This window comes from Trachinotus anak, unplaced genomic scaffold, assembly GCF_046630095.1.
Source record: "Trachinotus anak isolate AG129_WGS33_773 ecotype Australia unplaced genomic scaffold, CSIRO_AGI_Tana_v1 ptg000028l, whole genome shotgun sequence".
In the NCBI taxonomy this organism is placed as follows: Eukaryota; Metazoa; Chordata; class Actinopteri; order Carangiformes; family Carangidae; genus Trachinotus; species Trachinotus anak.
Genome location: NW_027273879.1, coordinates 5843415 through 5860651, shown reverse-complemented (window position 1 = coordinate 5860651; position 17237 = coordinate 5843415). Strand labels below are relative to the sequence as shown.

The window sequence follows — 17237 nt, the reverse complement described above, 5'->3', positions numbered from 1 at the left end:
GTGGTGATGAGCATCGCTGCCCACTGATGACAGTACTGCATGCATTAATAAGATGCTTGTGCTTAACTTAACTGGAACTGTGCTGCGGGCCGACAACAACTTACCATGGAAAATGTAGAGAGGACAGACTTGCACATTTTGCCCTTGTAAGCAGGGCTGTTAGTTTACCTCGAGGAGCAGTAACATAAAAACGCAATGGCATAATAACCAGATCACCATCCTCCTCTGGCCAGTTACCATAAGGATAAATCCTCCATATCGTCACTTCCAACAGTCGGCGTGGCTGAGAGGAGCGGCAGCAAAATTAGAACATTATCTTTCCAAGGGTTGAGGCGTCGAGAAGACTAGATCAATAACGCAGAGGATTCATGCCAGGAGTGGATATTTTCAGATGAAAGAAAGGTGAACATCTCCAGGCAATTCCAACAGAGCAGACGGCTTGTTATTGTTACTGTGGAGCTTCTAATAGTTCTGTTTGGGTGTACAGACTTAACAGCATGTCCCACAGAGGAGGAGAGGGCCTGGTGTGGTGACCTTCCAAGGAAACCAGCAGAATTATCACGACTGAATTTCAATTTGATTTCATCTGGTTTTATGGATTCAAAATCAAATAAAACTGGTTGACAAAAAAAGTAGACGGTTTATTAGAGTTTTTTCTTCAACCCACAGCCATAGTGTGCACCTCTGACCTAGTCCAGCACTCTCTAGGGCCACATATATCTTAATACAACTGCACGCCTACTTGTCCAAGCATAAAACTGAATAAATGACCTGCAATCACCTGCTAATGTCTTGTGATTATACGTAGGTGTGAATGTATACAGTTAGCATCTGTGCAGTGATGCATGGTGTGCCCGTTGTGCTCACCAATGCACCCAGACATCAATACAGCATCAGCAATGACATCTCTCCAGAGAGCTTTGGCCTGAAGATGCAATGAAGCATGAAAGAGAGATGAAGGAAGACAAAGGTGGAAAGTGGGGAGAGAACAACAGCGAAGGAGTGGGTGTGCACTGGAGCAGAATATTTGGCTGTAATTATTTGTTGATGTGTGATAAAACGACATGGGAAGAAACAGAAGTTTAGAGGTGTTGCATACTAATGGCCATTACAACCCTGCAAATCTGCATCTCTTAACAACTGTCAGCTGCATTTAGAAGCTGTTTCCCACCTGTACACAGCTGATTAAACACGATGCACAACTGCAGAACTCCAGAGCTACAAAGAATTACTGCTGCATCTTCACCTCCCGTTCAACCTTGCTGGGTGTAAGAGAGGTTTTTGTGACTATCTAATTTAACTATGATGCATTGTCTGCTTTTCTGTGTGAACTACAGAAACCCACTGCAGTGCTAACAGATTTAGACACTGACTCACAGGTTGGATTTGAGACAGGATAGTTAGAAGACTACACAATACCAAGGAGGAGTGTAAATAACCAAAGGCTCTGTTAAACATTTGCTGGGAAACAATAAAACCAAGCTTATAGGGTTCTCCTGAGTTTATCTTTGCCTAAGTTACTTGCTTGATTTTTAAATATAGCGCACCAGTATTCAGAAAAAGCATACGCATGTTGCCAGCACATGAAAAAAGAAGATTGGAAATGAACAAACTATCCAAAATTGGCCAAGACATGTGTATTTAAAACATCTATGCAGTAGAGGAGGATATACTAATTAGACCTAGGGAATATTTTAGTATAAGTGGTTTGTTGGTGGGACTACGTGCTGTGCTTGCCATGACGTGACTGCTTTATCCATCACTGCTCAAGAAAAAAATGTACTCAAGTGTGCGTGTGCTGCCTAAATATGTCAGACCACTTCACAGCGCCTTTAATGATGAAAGTCTTTTCAGAAAAGGAATCTGCAGTAACTAACAGCACAAACGCTCAACATTTCGACAGCTGCTTTCATTAATTCTTCCTGTTTACGTCAGTCCAAAGGTTGCTGCTTGCCTATTCTTCTGAGGCCAACTGCAGCTTTTTTCTATATTTACCGCTCCACTAAAACTTGTACTAAAGGGAATTTTTCATGTTGAATTTCCTTCTTAAACACAGGTGTATTGAAGACATTTATTAGCAAACTTTACACAACATCTCTGGTGCCACCACCAGCATATCCCCAGCTGGCAGAAATCCTACTGGGAAGGAAAACTGGGAGGTGAGAAAGAAGTTAAAATTTTAGTGCTTTGCTCAGAGGGTGGGGATTAATTGAAAGTAATTAAGGATGTGGCTGTCTCTCCAGGGACCAGTAGGGGCCCTCTTCCCCCATCAATCAGTAGCTATCAGTGCTTTGCCTAAACCGGCAGTCTGGCGGTACAGTGTGGATAGACCTTGCTTCTTAAGCACTAATCATTCATCATTCTACTGATCCGTGATAAACTCAAAGAAAGTTTCAAAGTTCTGCTGATGAGATACTGTCAAGGAAACTAAATTGAGGCACGACTTGTCGCTGGCAACTGACGAGGCAGAAAAGACAAAGAAGTTGATGCTGCAGTGATGGAAGGTATATTTCCCTAAAGGCACACTGTTATTTCAGACAGTACAAGGACAACAAATGGTTATTTCCTGACCAAAATTGTTTATAAGACATACTTTGGAATTGAATCCAATTTCTTTCAGGCTGTTCTTTTCATTACTGATTAAACAGTTCATTTTCTCAATTAATCTCTCAATCAACTGGTCTATTAAGTATCAGAAAATGCCAAGTATATTTTCTCTGAACACAATATGACATCTTCAAATGTCTTGTTTTGTCCAACCAACAGACCATACCCAGAGCTATCCAGTTTACAAAGACATAAAACAGAGAACAGCAGAAAATCTTTACCCGAAACTTGTGAATTTTTGCTTAAGAGATGATTTTCCCTCTCATATTTCATACTCTGATGTTTATGTACACAGAGTCAAAATGCCAGCATTTGTTTCCCTGCACTGAAAAGACAAATGCTGTGTTATCAAAGTAAAGTAAAATGCAGCTATTTTGGATGGATGGAAGATTACTTGAGTCCAAACAGCCTGCTGTCATGGGAGACTTAACTCCTGCCGTGGTAGACTAATCTGCCCGTTCTTGCAGTGCTACAGACAGCGGTGGATATATTGTGCTTCTGTCCTGAATCAGTATGCTGTGAAGCACTGCAGGGGATACATGTAAAGGATTAGCTTGAGTTAAAAATGTAATACAGGCTGGTGCAGCAGGAGGAAATCACCTCTCTGTCTGGTCTTTGTCTGCTCTGTATTACAGCTGTGGAGGTCAATAGTTCACAGGATGAGCAGGAGGTGGAGGAATAGTTAACCTCTTTGTGCTTCTATAATGTTTTCTCAGTACCTCATGGCAAGATAATGGTCTGATGTGCTGGTTTTGTTATCCAGTTTTTCTCCATCGAGAGGGTAAACGTGGGAAAAATGAAAATAGATCATTTTTTTGGTACTAACCTTTGCCTTGCCGGTGCTCTGTAGAATGTGGACCAGTGCACACGCCATCTCCTCCTTGTTCTTGACGCTAATCCCGGGCTCAAGCACCGAGCATAGCAGCATGTAGTTATTGGTGGTGTACTCTGCAAACTCCTTGTACATCTCCATGGGAAGGATGTTCATACTCTGATAGCGTGCCTTGAGCCTAATCATGGGCCCAGATGTCTTGCCCTTAGGGGGGTTTGGCGTGCTGACTGGATACCACTTCTCCACAAACTGACGTCCGGTGACAGCTGCAACAGGGATGTTGACGAGTCCAATGTAATTGTTTTTATCTTTCTTTTTCTTCTTGTCTGTGTCTTTGTAGAGGTGTGCTGTGATGCTCTTGATAGCAGGCAGGTTATTGAACTCAAAGTGCTCTCCCCAAAACACATTGTCAGTCTTAAGTTTACAGGTGGTGCGAGCGTAGAGTGAATCATCCAGACAAAGCTCGCAGAAGTATTTCTTTTTGGCTGGCAGGTCCTTGGCCTCGATGATCCACAGCCTCAGCATGTTCTCCACCCGGCGACTGTTGTCCTGGAGACAGAAATGATAGGAGGAGGTTCAGTGAGGTCTTAAAGAACAATTTTGAAAACAACATCACTGAAATCAAATGTAAGATCAAAATGATGGTTTCATTCAGAGGACATGCTGGATGAAAATATCTAACCTAAAATCAAATCTAGTAAACAAAAAATTATCAGAAATGAAATAGCTGCAGAAATAAACTTATAACATTCAAATGAAACACCGCCTCAAGATCTTAATTTTGAAGTTTGTCCATTTTAAATGACAAGAGCATTTCAGACAATGCTTCAAACATTTCACAGAAGCAGTTTTAAACCTTTTATGTCTTTTGTTCCCAGTCTTTAAAGAGCTAAGAAATCTCGCTCCTATATTATTTCACAGAGTGCTAACCCTTTCTTATGTCATCAATTGATTTTACCAAGAGTGGGCCCATTATTCAGAGTGGCTTGAAAACTACCACCCAAAATGAAGAGAAGAAGAGAGAAGCTGATAATGACATTTATTAGAAAGAAATACCAGAGCCCCTCATAATCACGGAGGCCTTTGAATGGTTTGAAATATCCTTATGAAAACTCAACAGTTTCTCAATGCTTTTCATACGTTAGACAAAAACACTTCTGAGCAAAAAAAATTATTTGTCCCCAATCATCTTTACTTCATCCTAATATCTGGTATTTCTGAGCTCTGAAAACATTTTATCTTTGATGGTGTGGTTCATTCAAGGTGGGTTGGCATTAATTGGGAGCTAAAACTTGACATATTTAAAAGGTATAGATTCTAATCTGTCAAACATTATATGCGTGGGTCAAGAGAATCATGTCTCACAACCACCATCTAACAGAAAGTAGTAGAATTCTTCTATTCAGCTGTGAGAAGAACTGGTTCAAATCTCTGGAAAATGCCAGGGCTACTTTTACTGACCCCGGCAAGAAAAGGCAGTGGCAATTTTCATAGCCTTTAAAATAACAGGTCAGGGCCCATTCCATCTGCCACTACAAGACACATTTATTTCCCTGCCACTGTTCTCCAAAAAACATCAAACCCTGACAAATGCCAGCCCACTCCTTTCCCCTCACTCTGAATTCCCACATTCTTCACCCATGTATCCAGAGATGTCAAGTTCCTCCTCTAATCCACGTCTAGTTATGTCACATTCTTGCACCTAATCTCAAGACGAGCTCGCGCTTGTTCCAGTTTTCAGGTCCAACCTCCACAAAATCCAGAGAACAACCCCTCCTACAGACGCTGACAGTGATAAGCAATCACTTCCTGTCCTTATTTATATCCTCAAAAGATGCCAGATATCTTGACCAGTATGATTCATGTGCTGAGTCAGCCAGCACATCCAAATCGGATAGGACAGCTCTACCATTTAAACCTACAAAATAGGAAATCAACAATGTTTCATAAACATTGTGTTCTCTGTCCCCAGATTCCCTCTGACTCTGTATCCTCACATTTCTTTTGCAGCATGATGCCTTAACTCTTCGCAGCACTGTTCTCCCTGAAGTTTGAGAGCTGGAGTTTTGCTTGTCTTTGTCTAATGCCTAGTCATCAGTTCTCTAAATTTCCTTAATGTATGTTGGCACAACAGTTTACTCCCTACTGCAAATGAAGGTGCTCCATACTGTCACATTAGAAATTAAACTTTGCTGTGTATTATTTCATTCACACAGAAATGCATCCACAAAGACGACACCTAAATTGCCTATTAGCATAATTACCCATAATCATCCTCTTATGCAGGAGCTGAACTGTGCAGGTTCAGCCTTTAGACCACCTTGTTTCATTTGCATTGATTATATATAGTATCTGGCATATGGGTAATAAAAATGACAAATTAGTTTTCTTTCCTTTGTTATTCCTTGTTTTTACTATATGAGCATTTCCTTCCTTCTACCAAACACCAGGAATAGGAGAGAGACTTTAGGGCGAGGTTATGATCACAAACACTGACCAAAAACCAGAAAGTCTGACAGGCTGAGTCTTGCATGCCTCCTCCATAACGCCCTGTCAGTTTTTTCTCCCTTTGTCGACCCATCTGTATGTTGCAACTGTACATCATTTCATTTCTGATAAAAATTTAAGTCCTAGGAGCAAAACAGGTTTTCAGTAAAGAATATATGACTTGTAAGAATATTTATTTACTTAAATTGATGGCTTTACTTGTCCTCCCTTTGCTGGATGTAGAGCTTCACTTTCATGTTTTACCTTAGTCTTGGCTCTAGTCTTGGTAGACTAGTAGTAGTAGTAGCAGCAATGGTAGAATTGGTGTTACAGTTGTAGTAGTAAGATGAGTGTAAAATCTTTGTAATCTATTTAATGCAACTTCCTATATCTATTTCCAAAGAATTCCAGTATCTGTTTCCACTTTCTACTTTTGCCAGAAAACACTGTGGTGCATCTAATCTCTCAAAATCATAAAATAATTAAAGACGCAAAATAAAAATAGAGAGAGACAGAAATAACGCATCCTCGCCAAAAGAGATGAGGAGAAAGACTCCAGAGCTACTGGGGATCTTTTTCTCTCCAAAAGTTCTAATTAGTGACTAATTTGCTAAATAATGACAGATGAAGGAGCGAAGACATTGTAAGATTAGGACTATTTTCTTGGCTTGAAATGTTTGCCACTCTCCCCCTGCCACAGCTGTGTTTGTCAAGATTACAGATGGCATCGATTCACACAAGAGGAAAACACTTTGGGAGTCTCAGTGTTCCTCCCTGCAACCTCTGCATCCTCTGCTTCTGATGTGCACAGTGCAGGAAGAGCACAGCTGGATTGAAACACATCAGATGTGTGTTGTTGTATGAGTTACGACAAAATGTCAACACCATATAGCTCAGTGTCTTTATTTGTGTTGCAAGGTGCAGTTTGAAATTGGGACACTTGTATATGAACTTATTAATGCTGATTACTTCACACGGTCTCATCCCTCCTACTGTGTATTAACATACTTACCTTGTTGGGTTGCACCGCTCTCCTCAGATTCTCCATCCATTTGTCTCTCTCGGCTGATGAACGGCAGGAAAAGCATTTGCTTCCTGTGGAGGTGGTGACCTACCGCCGGGACACCAAGAGAGAAATAAAATGAACGCTTTAATGCATAACAATGCCAGAGAGGAAGTGGAACAGAAATGGTTTAACTACATTTCATAAACACCACTTCTGTAACGGCAAAGAAGCTTATCAAAAACACACACATACACAACAGTGGATATGAGGAGACTGAAGATGACTTGGCAGTGCTGAGGAATGACTGAATGGTGTGAATGGACAGAGGAGAGAGATGACTACTTGGTAGGCTGGGTGATGACTGAGTGATTAAAAAATGCACAGAGTGACAGAGAGAAGAGAGAGAGAGAAGAGAGAGAGAGCAGAAAACTGCAGAAAAAGAAAAAATGATGTAATGAGCAGGATAATAAAGATTAGTGGAGCTTTCTGGTCTCCGCAGTGCAGGATACAAAAGTATTCAGTAATTTCTCTCTCTGAGGCTCCCAAAGGGTCCCCAGCTAAGACTACAGCTACCACTGGTGTGTGCTCACACATCATGCACACGTGAATTCTTCATTCTTAGTCCACATCAGAGTCAGCGACTCAACACATTTCTTTATGTACTTCCACATATTTTTTATAGCCAGAGAAATGTCAGCTGGAGCTAGCTGCTTCTGTGTTTTTATCTGTCTGTTTCTGAACTTCTAGCCATAATTGGTCATCAGTACATGGTCAACAAGTGCAGTTGCAATTGTGATGTGAAGTGAGAGGAGCCGCTGGTTTCAAGTGTTGTTTCCAGTATTAATTCACATTTCAAAGTTTTCTTTTAGTGATGCATTCAATTTAGAAACATGTTGGTCTCCTGCATAATTTTACAATAAAATATATTTGTTGTGGCCATCAGTTTTAATTCACTAAACTTAATTTCTTTTATGTTTGAGAAATCATATTGTTTTTGTCAGATATATTGATATTGTGGCCTCTTTAAACATAAAGAATTGCAACTTGTCTTGTCATATGTGACCAGAAACTGGATCTCTGGACTGATGGACTTCAGAAATTTGTAATGAGCATTTTTCACCATTTTCTATTTTGTGAAAATAACAGTTACTTGTGGACCTAGTTTCTACAAATAAAGCAAATGCTTCTGGCATTGCACTTGCACTGCATGCAAAAGAACAAGCTTTAAACACACTTTGATATATAGTCACCTCTAAAGTTGTTGTGGTGAGCATGTTAGCCAACATTTTTACACTCAGCAGATAAGGAGCAACATTATGAGTCAATGCGTCAGGCTGATTAATGAATGTCCAATGTTCGTGTCCTTTGATCTGTGTGTGTCAATTGTGGCTCATTAGCAGGTAAATGCTCCACTTTGTTCACCATCTACTCACTAAATTTGTCTTTCTGCCACATGGTGCTGGGCAGGTAGTGTACATTGAGTTTTTAAAGCTTATCCACTGAGGACACTGTCAGCTGTGACTGGAAACAAAGTTGATGAAACCAAAACAATGAGCTGAAAGACAACAAGTAGCTGGTACTTTTCTGTGAATTTGCCACTACGATTGACCTCTTTCAGATTTCACCTATATCATTTGAGCCATTGCTGATATAAATAAATAAAATAAATAATATATCACCAATTGCTGATATAAATTGCTGCTTTAATAAAGCAGGGCCAGTGGTGGTAATGTTGTGTAGGACTGTGGAGGACATGTATGTGCATGTACTGTATGTGTGTGTGTGCGCGCCCCCTCACCTCAAAGCAGTAGTCCTGCCCAAGGATGCTGCTGTGAACAGGCTTGATGATAACCTCGTCCTCCATACTTAGGTCCAGGGCTTCCACAGCACTACTGGGGCTGAGCAATGACTCATGGGAGCGAGACTCCTTCAGCCTTGGCATCAGATGAGATCTAAGAGAGGAGAAGAAGAGCGAGAGAACTGAGTCACCCTGCAGAGTCAGAGTAGAGGAAGTGAGAGAGAGGGAGCATATGCGTTGCACGTATTAGCGAGCGTACATGGTGAGTGTGAAGGAGGAGAGTGTGAGCATGATGAAGAGAGGATTGCTCCACTTGCCTCAAAGTCAGCAAGTTCTCAGTGGGAAGAGCTTGCATACCACTGTACATCAACACATGTTCATGCATCCACTTTTAAGCTCACTTGCTAATGGATGCACTATGACTTCTCATTGACAACTTGAAACATCAATGAATAAATAAAAAAGCATGAAAGATTGAGTCAAGCTGCGCTGCAAACTGGTGCAGTGCAACCACTATAAATAGGAAGCGATCCGTGTCATTGATTATCATTAATGGTCAGACTAAGACAATTTCCATGATGTGATAATGCTTCACAGTGATAAACCTCTCACTATCTGTTTTTTGGAGCTTCATTTAACAAACACACAAAGCACAAATAGCACTGTTCTCACAGTGCAATGGTGAAGGGTGGACATTTATGACAAGAGCTCAGAGTGCACTTTAGAAAGCATTTAGTATTCTCACAAAGACAGCCCTGAAGCCCAATTCTTAGCCATTCATTAGCCAGAGAACATAAGGAGACAGAGTAAAGAGCTTTCCACTGTTTGCTGTGCTTGATGTCGCCCTACTTTCTGTGTTTTTAGAAGAGTTAGAGTGAGTGACTGTCACCAGGAAAGAGCAAATGTTTCTCCATGCAGTGTATATATGCCAGTGATCCACATTGTTCAGCTTAATATTAGGCCAAAATTAGGTTTTCAAACACTCAACAATAACTACTTTTGTTTAAGTATTTAAAGCTATGTAATTCTCAAACATGTTGTGAAGTGAGCTAACCAGAATTGTTGTCAAACAGCAGCCCACCATCAACCTTACCCATGTTCCAGTCAGCCTCACAGTGATAAGAGGATCAAAAGCTAAATATGCTAGTGGGGGGATGTAAGCAGCCACATAAACATTAGTCCCTGACACTCAGACACTGGCAGGGTGCAGCAGACAGAGGGTCAATTGGTAGTGTAATGAGTGAGAACATTCTTTCAATAGTGCCCTCTGTGGAGGGCTTACACACTAATCTCATGCATGTGTGTGAGCCTCTGTGTATGTGTACTGTACATCTCTTCTGAGGACTAAAGGAAGAGGATTCCAGGAAAAATGTAGCAGCCATAATGACAGATTAGCAACCGCATGCAACGCTTTGTTGTGAAATCCACTGTCCAATGTGAAGAGGATAATAATCTTGTTTTATTTCTCCCGCTCACAAACACAGAGGCAAATTTCACCCTCCGGAATAAAAGAAGCACAACAACACGTGCAAACACCTCCAGGATAGCGGTGCATATGAGAAACCAGTTTTAGGAGCTCCTAGCCTTTTCCACAGCTGCAGAGGAAGTGTGTTTGCACCTAGCTCTGCTTTGTGATTGGCTGACTGGGTACTGGGCAGAACAGAGAGCGAGTAAAATAAGCAGGGAGGAGGGGAAATAGGGGTTTTCTATTTGGATGTGTTGTTAGAGACAGGAAGGGATGGGAACTTTATGTCCATAGTCTCAAAACCTGCATGGTGATGTTTCAGTGTCTCTGACTGAAAGGGAACAACTCATACGAGTACTATCAAATACATTTCTAATATTTAGCCACAGCCGATGGGAAGCATGGAAGCATTTTTCCTGTGAAAATGTACGAGAACATGAAGCCAGTCATGCTTGCCAAATGCAAGATCCTTTGGAGTAGTATGTCGTGAGAAGAAATTGCTTAAGAGAGGGGAGTGCAACTTCAAAAAGGAATAAACTTTGTTCTTCTATCCTAATTTTCTTTTTTTCCTCAGCATATCATATTATAAGAACATTAGTGTCAGTGGGAATGGTGGGAGGCTGTGAAAGCATGAACAGATGAATAATAATGCTGGCTGTCATCTGTATGGCACTGTATTAAATTGTACTGTAACGTGTAATTTACAGCCTATTGTGGCCCACTTTGTAATAATGACAATGAAAGACTGTCTGGCATGTGAAATCTGCTCATAACTTCTATATCACCCAGTTTGACACACTGTTCGTGTCAGCCTCTGCAAATAACCAGCATTACAAGCAGGGCCTGCTGTCCTTGTCTCCTCATTTCTCTACGCTTTGGTTCCCTTCCCCCAGCATCGACTATTCTCAGCAAATGTCCTTCTTTGTCCTTGACAATTTTCCAATACTCTTTCTCCATTCCTCTCTCTCTCATTCAGTGTTTACCTGAGGTGGGGCGGTTAGTTTATGTTAGATGGATTTTTTGGTACACCTCTTTCCGTCCTTCTCTCTTCTTCTTTCACTGTTCTGTTCATCTGTTTAACTGTGTTTACCTCCCTTCTCCTCTCTTGGCTGCCAGTCAATCTACCTCTCTTCCTCTTCTGGGCTTCATCCAGGCAACTTAAATATTTCAGATGCTATGCAGGAGACACATGGGCCTCTGGCCACTCAGAAACTTCCAGTGGCTCCGACACAGACCGAACTACATAAAGCAGCAATAAAAAAAAATAGCCTTTTGTAAAGACCTTGTCAGAATTACAGGGGATGTTTCAAAGAGCACAGTTGGTATCTATACTGTAATACCTTATGTTTGGATACATAAAGTGATGAAATGTTTGTGTGAAAGTGTATTCACACAAAGAGACACACACATTTTTATTTTCATATGAAAATACTTAGGTTTCCATTACAATGTTGCACAATTTCTGGAATTCAGGCAAAATGAAATGTGAACTGGTGCATGTTTCCATCAGGTATATTTATGCAAATACCTTCAAGAGGATGTGACAGGATTACATCATTATTCAAGCACCAATACCTCTCACACATCATGGCATTTCATTGCTGGCATTTGTGATTTTATTGCATGAATTTGTCTCGTCTGATCCACGTGTACCCTGTGGTGTTTTATCAGTTTTTATGGTGTTAGAGGAGGGGGTGACATAAAACAAAGCCTCCCCATCTGGACTCAAACTGCAGCTCTGTGCACCCATGTTATTCTCTATTTTTTGTGCCCTCTGTTGGGGGGGACACATGAAATAGCAATTGGCAGCATGGCATGAATGCTTTGTTTATAGTAGAAGAAGCAGAACCTGTTACCACAAGATCAAGGTGTATTCAGTAAATCTGTTCTTGTCTGCTTTAATAGTGTCTTCAATTGTGATACTTCAACTGAAAATATTGAATAAAACTAAAGACATCAATAACAATCAATTGAGTGAATAAACTCCTTGTTCTCTAACTTCAAAATAGTCAAGAATGAGGAGGGATAACCACTGAAAGTGTCCTGTGATTGGTGAATGCCATATGCAGCAACACACAACAGCAACACAACAGTTAAATAAAGTGCATATTGTTCCACTCCATCAGTGTTACTGAGTTACCTTTGACATTTTCATCATTTGAACACCTAGCAGGCTGGTGATGTCGATACACATTCACTATTTAGGAATTTATGTCACTGCATGAGGCCAAGTTGGAGAACTAGATTCACTGTGCCCTGCTAAGGTTCAATAGAAACTCAGTTAGGGGTAAGCACCGGAGAGAGTGGAACAGAGTAATGGATTCTAAGTGTGTCTGGACTGTGCCCAGTTCGCTTTGTCTCTGCATCCTGTAAAAAGGGTTCATCTGATAGCCTGTCTGGGATCTGATACAGTCTGAAACCTCGGGCCCATACAGGCGTCAGAGCACTTAGACTTCTAACATACTGACTTGTTGGCTAGCTGGCTGCATCGCAAGGGACTATATTTGTACTGATAATTCAAGATAGGCTGAATTAATGTAGTGCAACTCCAAATAACAGCGCTTTGAAAGTTTACATCCTCCTGGGCTGCTTCAACAGCATGCATTATTTCACTATAATCACAATGTACAACAACAACAGCACGTTATAGCGCATGTGAAGTGGTGTTAATCTTCACATAGGATATAACACCCTCTTTGTTTGTGCTTCCACTCACGTTACTACATAGTACAAACATGAAAAATCATCGTAATAACCAAAGTTAAGCTTCTGACATAACCTAAAAAGAAAACAAATACTTCTCTCAGGAGAGGCCTCCAATTAATGCTAGTGTTAAGCGACCTGATGTTAAGTCTCCTTGCTAACAGTGTTTACTGTGGATACTGCCCTGCGCAGTGTTTACACATCATTTTGCTGTGTTGTTAGACCAGCATTTACCACAATCAATACGCTTTCCACTTGCAGACTGGCACAGCAATTACTTGTTAATAATGCTCTGTACCAAACAAACACATGAGGCCTGTGTGCCAGTAGGCTTGCATACCAACAAGAAGAGCCAGGCAAAGAGATATGACAAATGAGTGCACTGACAAGTTTGGACAAAATCTAGCTCTAGCTGTAAGTTGCTTTAGACATAAGTGTCAGTTAAAATATGCAATGCAAAAACTAAAGGAAAAACCAGAATAAATAAGTAATGAAACATAATGAATGCAGATGCTTCTCTAAAGAGTATGAGGGCCCACTGAATGGTCTGAGTATGAAAATGATGTAAATCATTAGCCTTAGTTTCCATCTATCCATCCATCCATCCATTCATCCATCTATCCATTAGCTATTATCCTTTGAGGGCCGCAGGAGGGCTGGAGCCATAGCCTTAAAGTGATAGTTCAGGTTATTTGACGTTGAGTTATGTGAGGCACTTATCTATAGTCCCTGGCTGTGTCTGAAATCACTCTCTACTCCTCATATAGACCACTATATTGTGAGTTCACCATTTTGTAATGCTGTCCAAATGTATAGTGAGGATTATTACACCCTATGTAGTGGACGCATAGTATCCCATGATGCATCATGAAGTATTGTACCATCAGTGGTCACTAACCAAACAATGTATAACATTATACATTGCGCTTTGTCGAGAAAATTACCCAAAATAGTGTCTGAAAGTGTTTTGTCTTTTCACCAATGAGCTCACTACATAGTCCTCTCCATATTAGAGAAGCAGCCGGGAACATCAGCACAGAAGCTGAGCGACATGCTACTGTGGACAGGGCCTTCCATAAAAATGTATTTTAGCCACGTTAAAAACTGCCCACAGAAAAAAACCTAATATCAGTTGAAATCTACGCTTTATTTTTTATAATTTCACCTCTTCTTATCTTGCCGTCAAACAGCCCTCTCCTTTGGACCTACATTTTGTGAACTGCCAAACTATCCTATTGCTTCCCTCAAGCGTAACTATGGCGTGCACTGTATTACTCTGCAGATCAGCTGTTTGAGTCAGACAGAGCCAAGCGTAGGTTACAGCAAGATAAAGTGGTGCTTTAGTTTCAGTTTCTGTGCCGGCTGCTTCTCTAAACTGGGAGTGCGCTGATCTGAATCTACTGCAAGTATTTCAGACAACCCCATGTCAAATAACCTGAACTATCACAGTAATTTTGCCTAATTCAGACCTGATTTAAACAAAAATGGTTAATGTTTAACAAATGGATAGGAGGCAGAGTTGAGCTAAAATAATTTTTAGCGTGCAGCAGTCATAGTTTTAGAGTAGTCTGAGGATTCTTCTCATCAGTGGTAAGTGTTGTGACCCACTGGACATTTCAAACATTGGCCAAGTATTCATGTTTTAGAAAATGCTCTGTGGTTGCCCAACATCCTAATTAGACATTTCATAATGGCTTGACGTCTCTATACTACAGTATTTTAATATGTTATCTCCTGACAGTACAGGAGACAAATTAAGCCTCAGTTCTCAGATAAATAGTGTTGAGAAATGCTGCCTGTGATGGTTTGGTAAGACTTTTGGCACAGTGGTTAGACAAGTGGATTGTAATAGTGTGCTTAAGGTGAGGCTGCAAAGTTTTCATCATATTTGTCCCTGTAATGTTCTCCCAACAGCTGGCTTGCCACGTGACATGGTGCTCAAACCGAAATGCTCCAGCCAGCCAGCAACACCAAGCACTCTGCAAGCACCTGGGCCCCAACTCAAACATCAAAGCGGAAAACATCACAGTTAACAGCGAAACACATACTGCGCACACACAATTGCACAGTAATTGTTCAAGGTTGATTATGAAACACATGCACTGCGGAGACAGGCAACCGGACAAATAAACCATTATTCATGCATCAAGCCTCACACAATAAAGTGTCCATTATTCCTGCTGCTCTGGCGCTGACTCAGTGGAAAGGACCACAGGCCGTGATGAAACAACTAAGTGTCTGTCACACTGCAGAGTACTCTGTCACGGACTGATCGCTCATTTGATCCAAGCAGATGTGGTTAGTCTTTCTCAGCACTCGGTGTGAATAATGAGGCAGAATCAGCTCAGAGAGGAAGTTAAAATCTTACCACAGTTAGTGTTCGAATTTTTTGCAGATTCATGTCTATGTTTCACATGTTATTCACCAATAAAATTGAATTTGGACTTTCAGTTAACCCATGAAAATGTATGTTTTCGTGCATCAACCTGCCATAAGCTTGTCATATGCACTGGAGTGAACAGCTGGGTGATGGGTAGCAGGAGAGTATAGACAACAAAACAAACGTCTGGCCCACAGCAAGAGACTGAGAGAAGAGTAGTCAAGAGGAGGCAAGGGAAAGAGAAGAGGAGGATCCTGTCAGATGCTACTGATGCAGAACGGTGGATGTGTGAGCTGAGCCGTTGACATGTGGCTACAGGCCTTGGAGCCCAAACTCCAATCAGGGCGGTGAGAAGAAGTCAGAGCAAACCTCATTCTCTGTTGAAGTCAGCCACACTGCAGAGCAAGAATGATCTCTGGAGACAAACACAGAGTTTGAGGTTGAAATGAGCTGGAGGTGCAGCAGCTAATGTGACGAGCCCACTACCATTCCCTTTACCAATAACCCTTGGAGAAAAATTTCCACACATCACATCTAGACTGACACTCAATCAAAAGCCCCTCTTCTGCTCATCCATCCGTGTCCTCAGTGAGTCTTGACTGGCTGTGCCATATGGCTATGGAAGTGATAATAATGATAGCGAAGGAAAAAAAAAAGCAAAAATGTGTACTGTCAATATGTTATCGGTCTATATTATTACATTAGTGCTTTGCAGCACCTGCACTGGTTGATGGTGTCTGCTCTTTAGTCTCTTAAACTGCCAGTGGCCTAATGCACACAAGACAAAAGACAGATTACACCGGGAAGAGCTAAGAGAGAGACGCTGCCCCATGCATCACTGCACCAAATAAGAGGGAATAAAAAACTGAAGCTATGGTGTGACCACTTTTGAGCTATAGATGGGAAAACACATTAGCTCAAAGTATTGAAGGAATAGCTCCACACAAAGATGGCCTTTCACTTACAGGGAGGAAGAAAGCTTTTAAAGACAAGAATGAGGCACATGCAAACACACGCACACCCCTTCCCCTAAAGACACCCATGCAGACACACAGGAAAGGAGGGAGTTAGCTTTAGCATTTGGTATCTCCTAAATGATCAGCTCCACCAGACCCATTTTTAGGAGTCTGCTGGGACGCCTGACTCAGAGTACTGGCAGACACACTTCATTGTAGAAAAAGCTGGCTGGTAACTGTGATCAGGTGGTTGGAGAACAACTGTTGGAAGAGTTAACGCTGCCACCGAGCCAGGCTGTCTGATAACACACATACACACACGCATGCACAGCTTGATTACAGTGAGAGCGCAGCCTCCCTGCTAGGCTGGCGGGTAATTCAGTGTAACACCTGCTAGGACGCTCACTGTGGGGGACCAAAACGGGGCAATGAAAGGCTGCTCTGGAGTGAGCCGGCTGGAGGTTTGTCTCTGAGGTCATGTGCTGAGTGACAGAGAACAGAACAGCTGGCTGCCAACCACTGGACACAGACGACCAGTCTGACAGCTGCAAAACACAGCATGCAAATTACCTGTGATGATCTGTGAGGACTGTTTAGTTTTTTAACATCTGCGGTGATTTCATGAGAGAATTATTTTGTGTCGAGCTCTGCAGGATGTGACACACATGGTACATCCTACTTACTCTTCTCCTTTCTCTTCCCGGGAGAGTTTTCAGAGTCAAGAGTCAAGGGTCATCAAAGCAAATAATGTAGCTTCTACTCCTTTATTCACAGTAATTACATTGGGAGCGAGGCAGTACAAATAGGACAACCAGCACATTGCAGTAACAGAGAAATTATATTGAGGTCAAAGGTCACTCTAATGAGTGACTGCTTAAATACAAGCTGAGGTCAGAGGGCAAGGGGCGAATGTCGTACTAATGACTAATGGCCTTGTGGAAAACCCACCAGTGCAGTGTGACTGATTCACTAGGATACATATTATCTATTGTTGTCATGCAGC

The 17237-nt window shown here is 41.5% G+C and overlaps 1 protein-coding gene across 14 annotated transcripts in view; it reads right to left on the bottom strand.

The window, feature by feature from the left end:
• dab2ipb (DAB2 interacting protein b) overlaps positions 1–17237 on the bottom strand; it is a 145791-nt gene that overhangs the window by 30934 nt on the left and 97620 nt on the right. For all 14 annotated transcript variants that reach the window (XM_071466879.1, XM_071466881.1, XM_071466880.1 and 11 more), the window contains 3 exons: positions 8731–8884; positions 6939–7037; positions 3434–3988 (listed from right to left, as the gene is read on the bottom strand). In XM_071466879.1, the coding sequence (XP_071322980.1) occupies positions 3434–3988; positions 6939–7037; positions 8731–8884 (808 nt within the window). The remainder of the gene's footprint in view (positions 1–3433; positions 3989–6938; positions 7038–8730; positions 8885–17237) is intronic.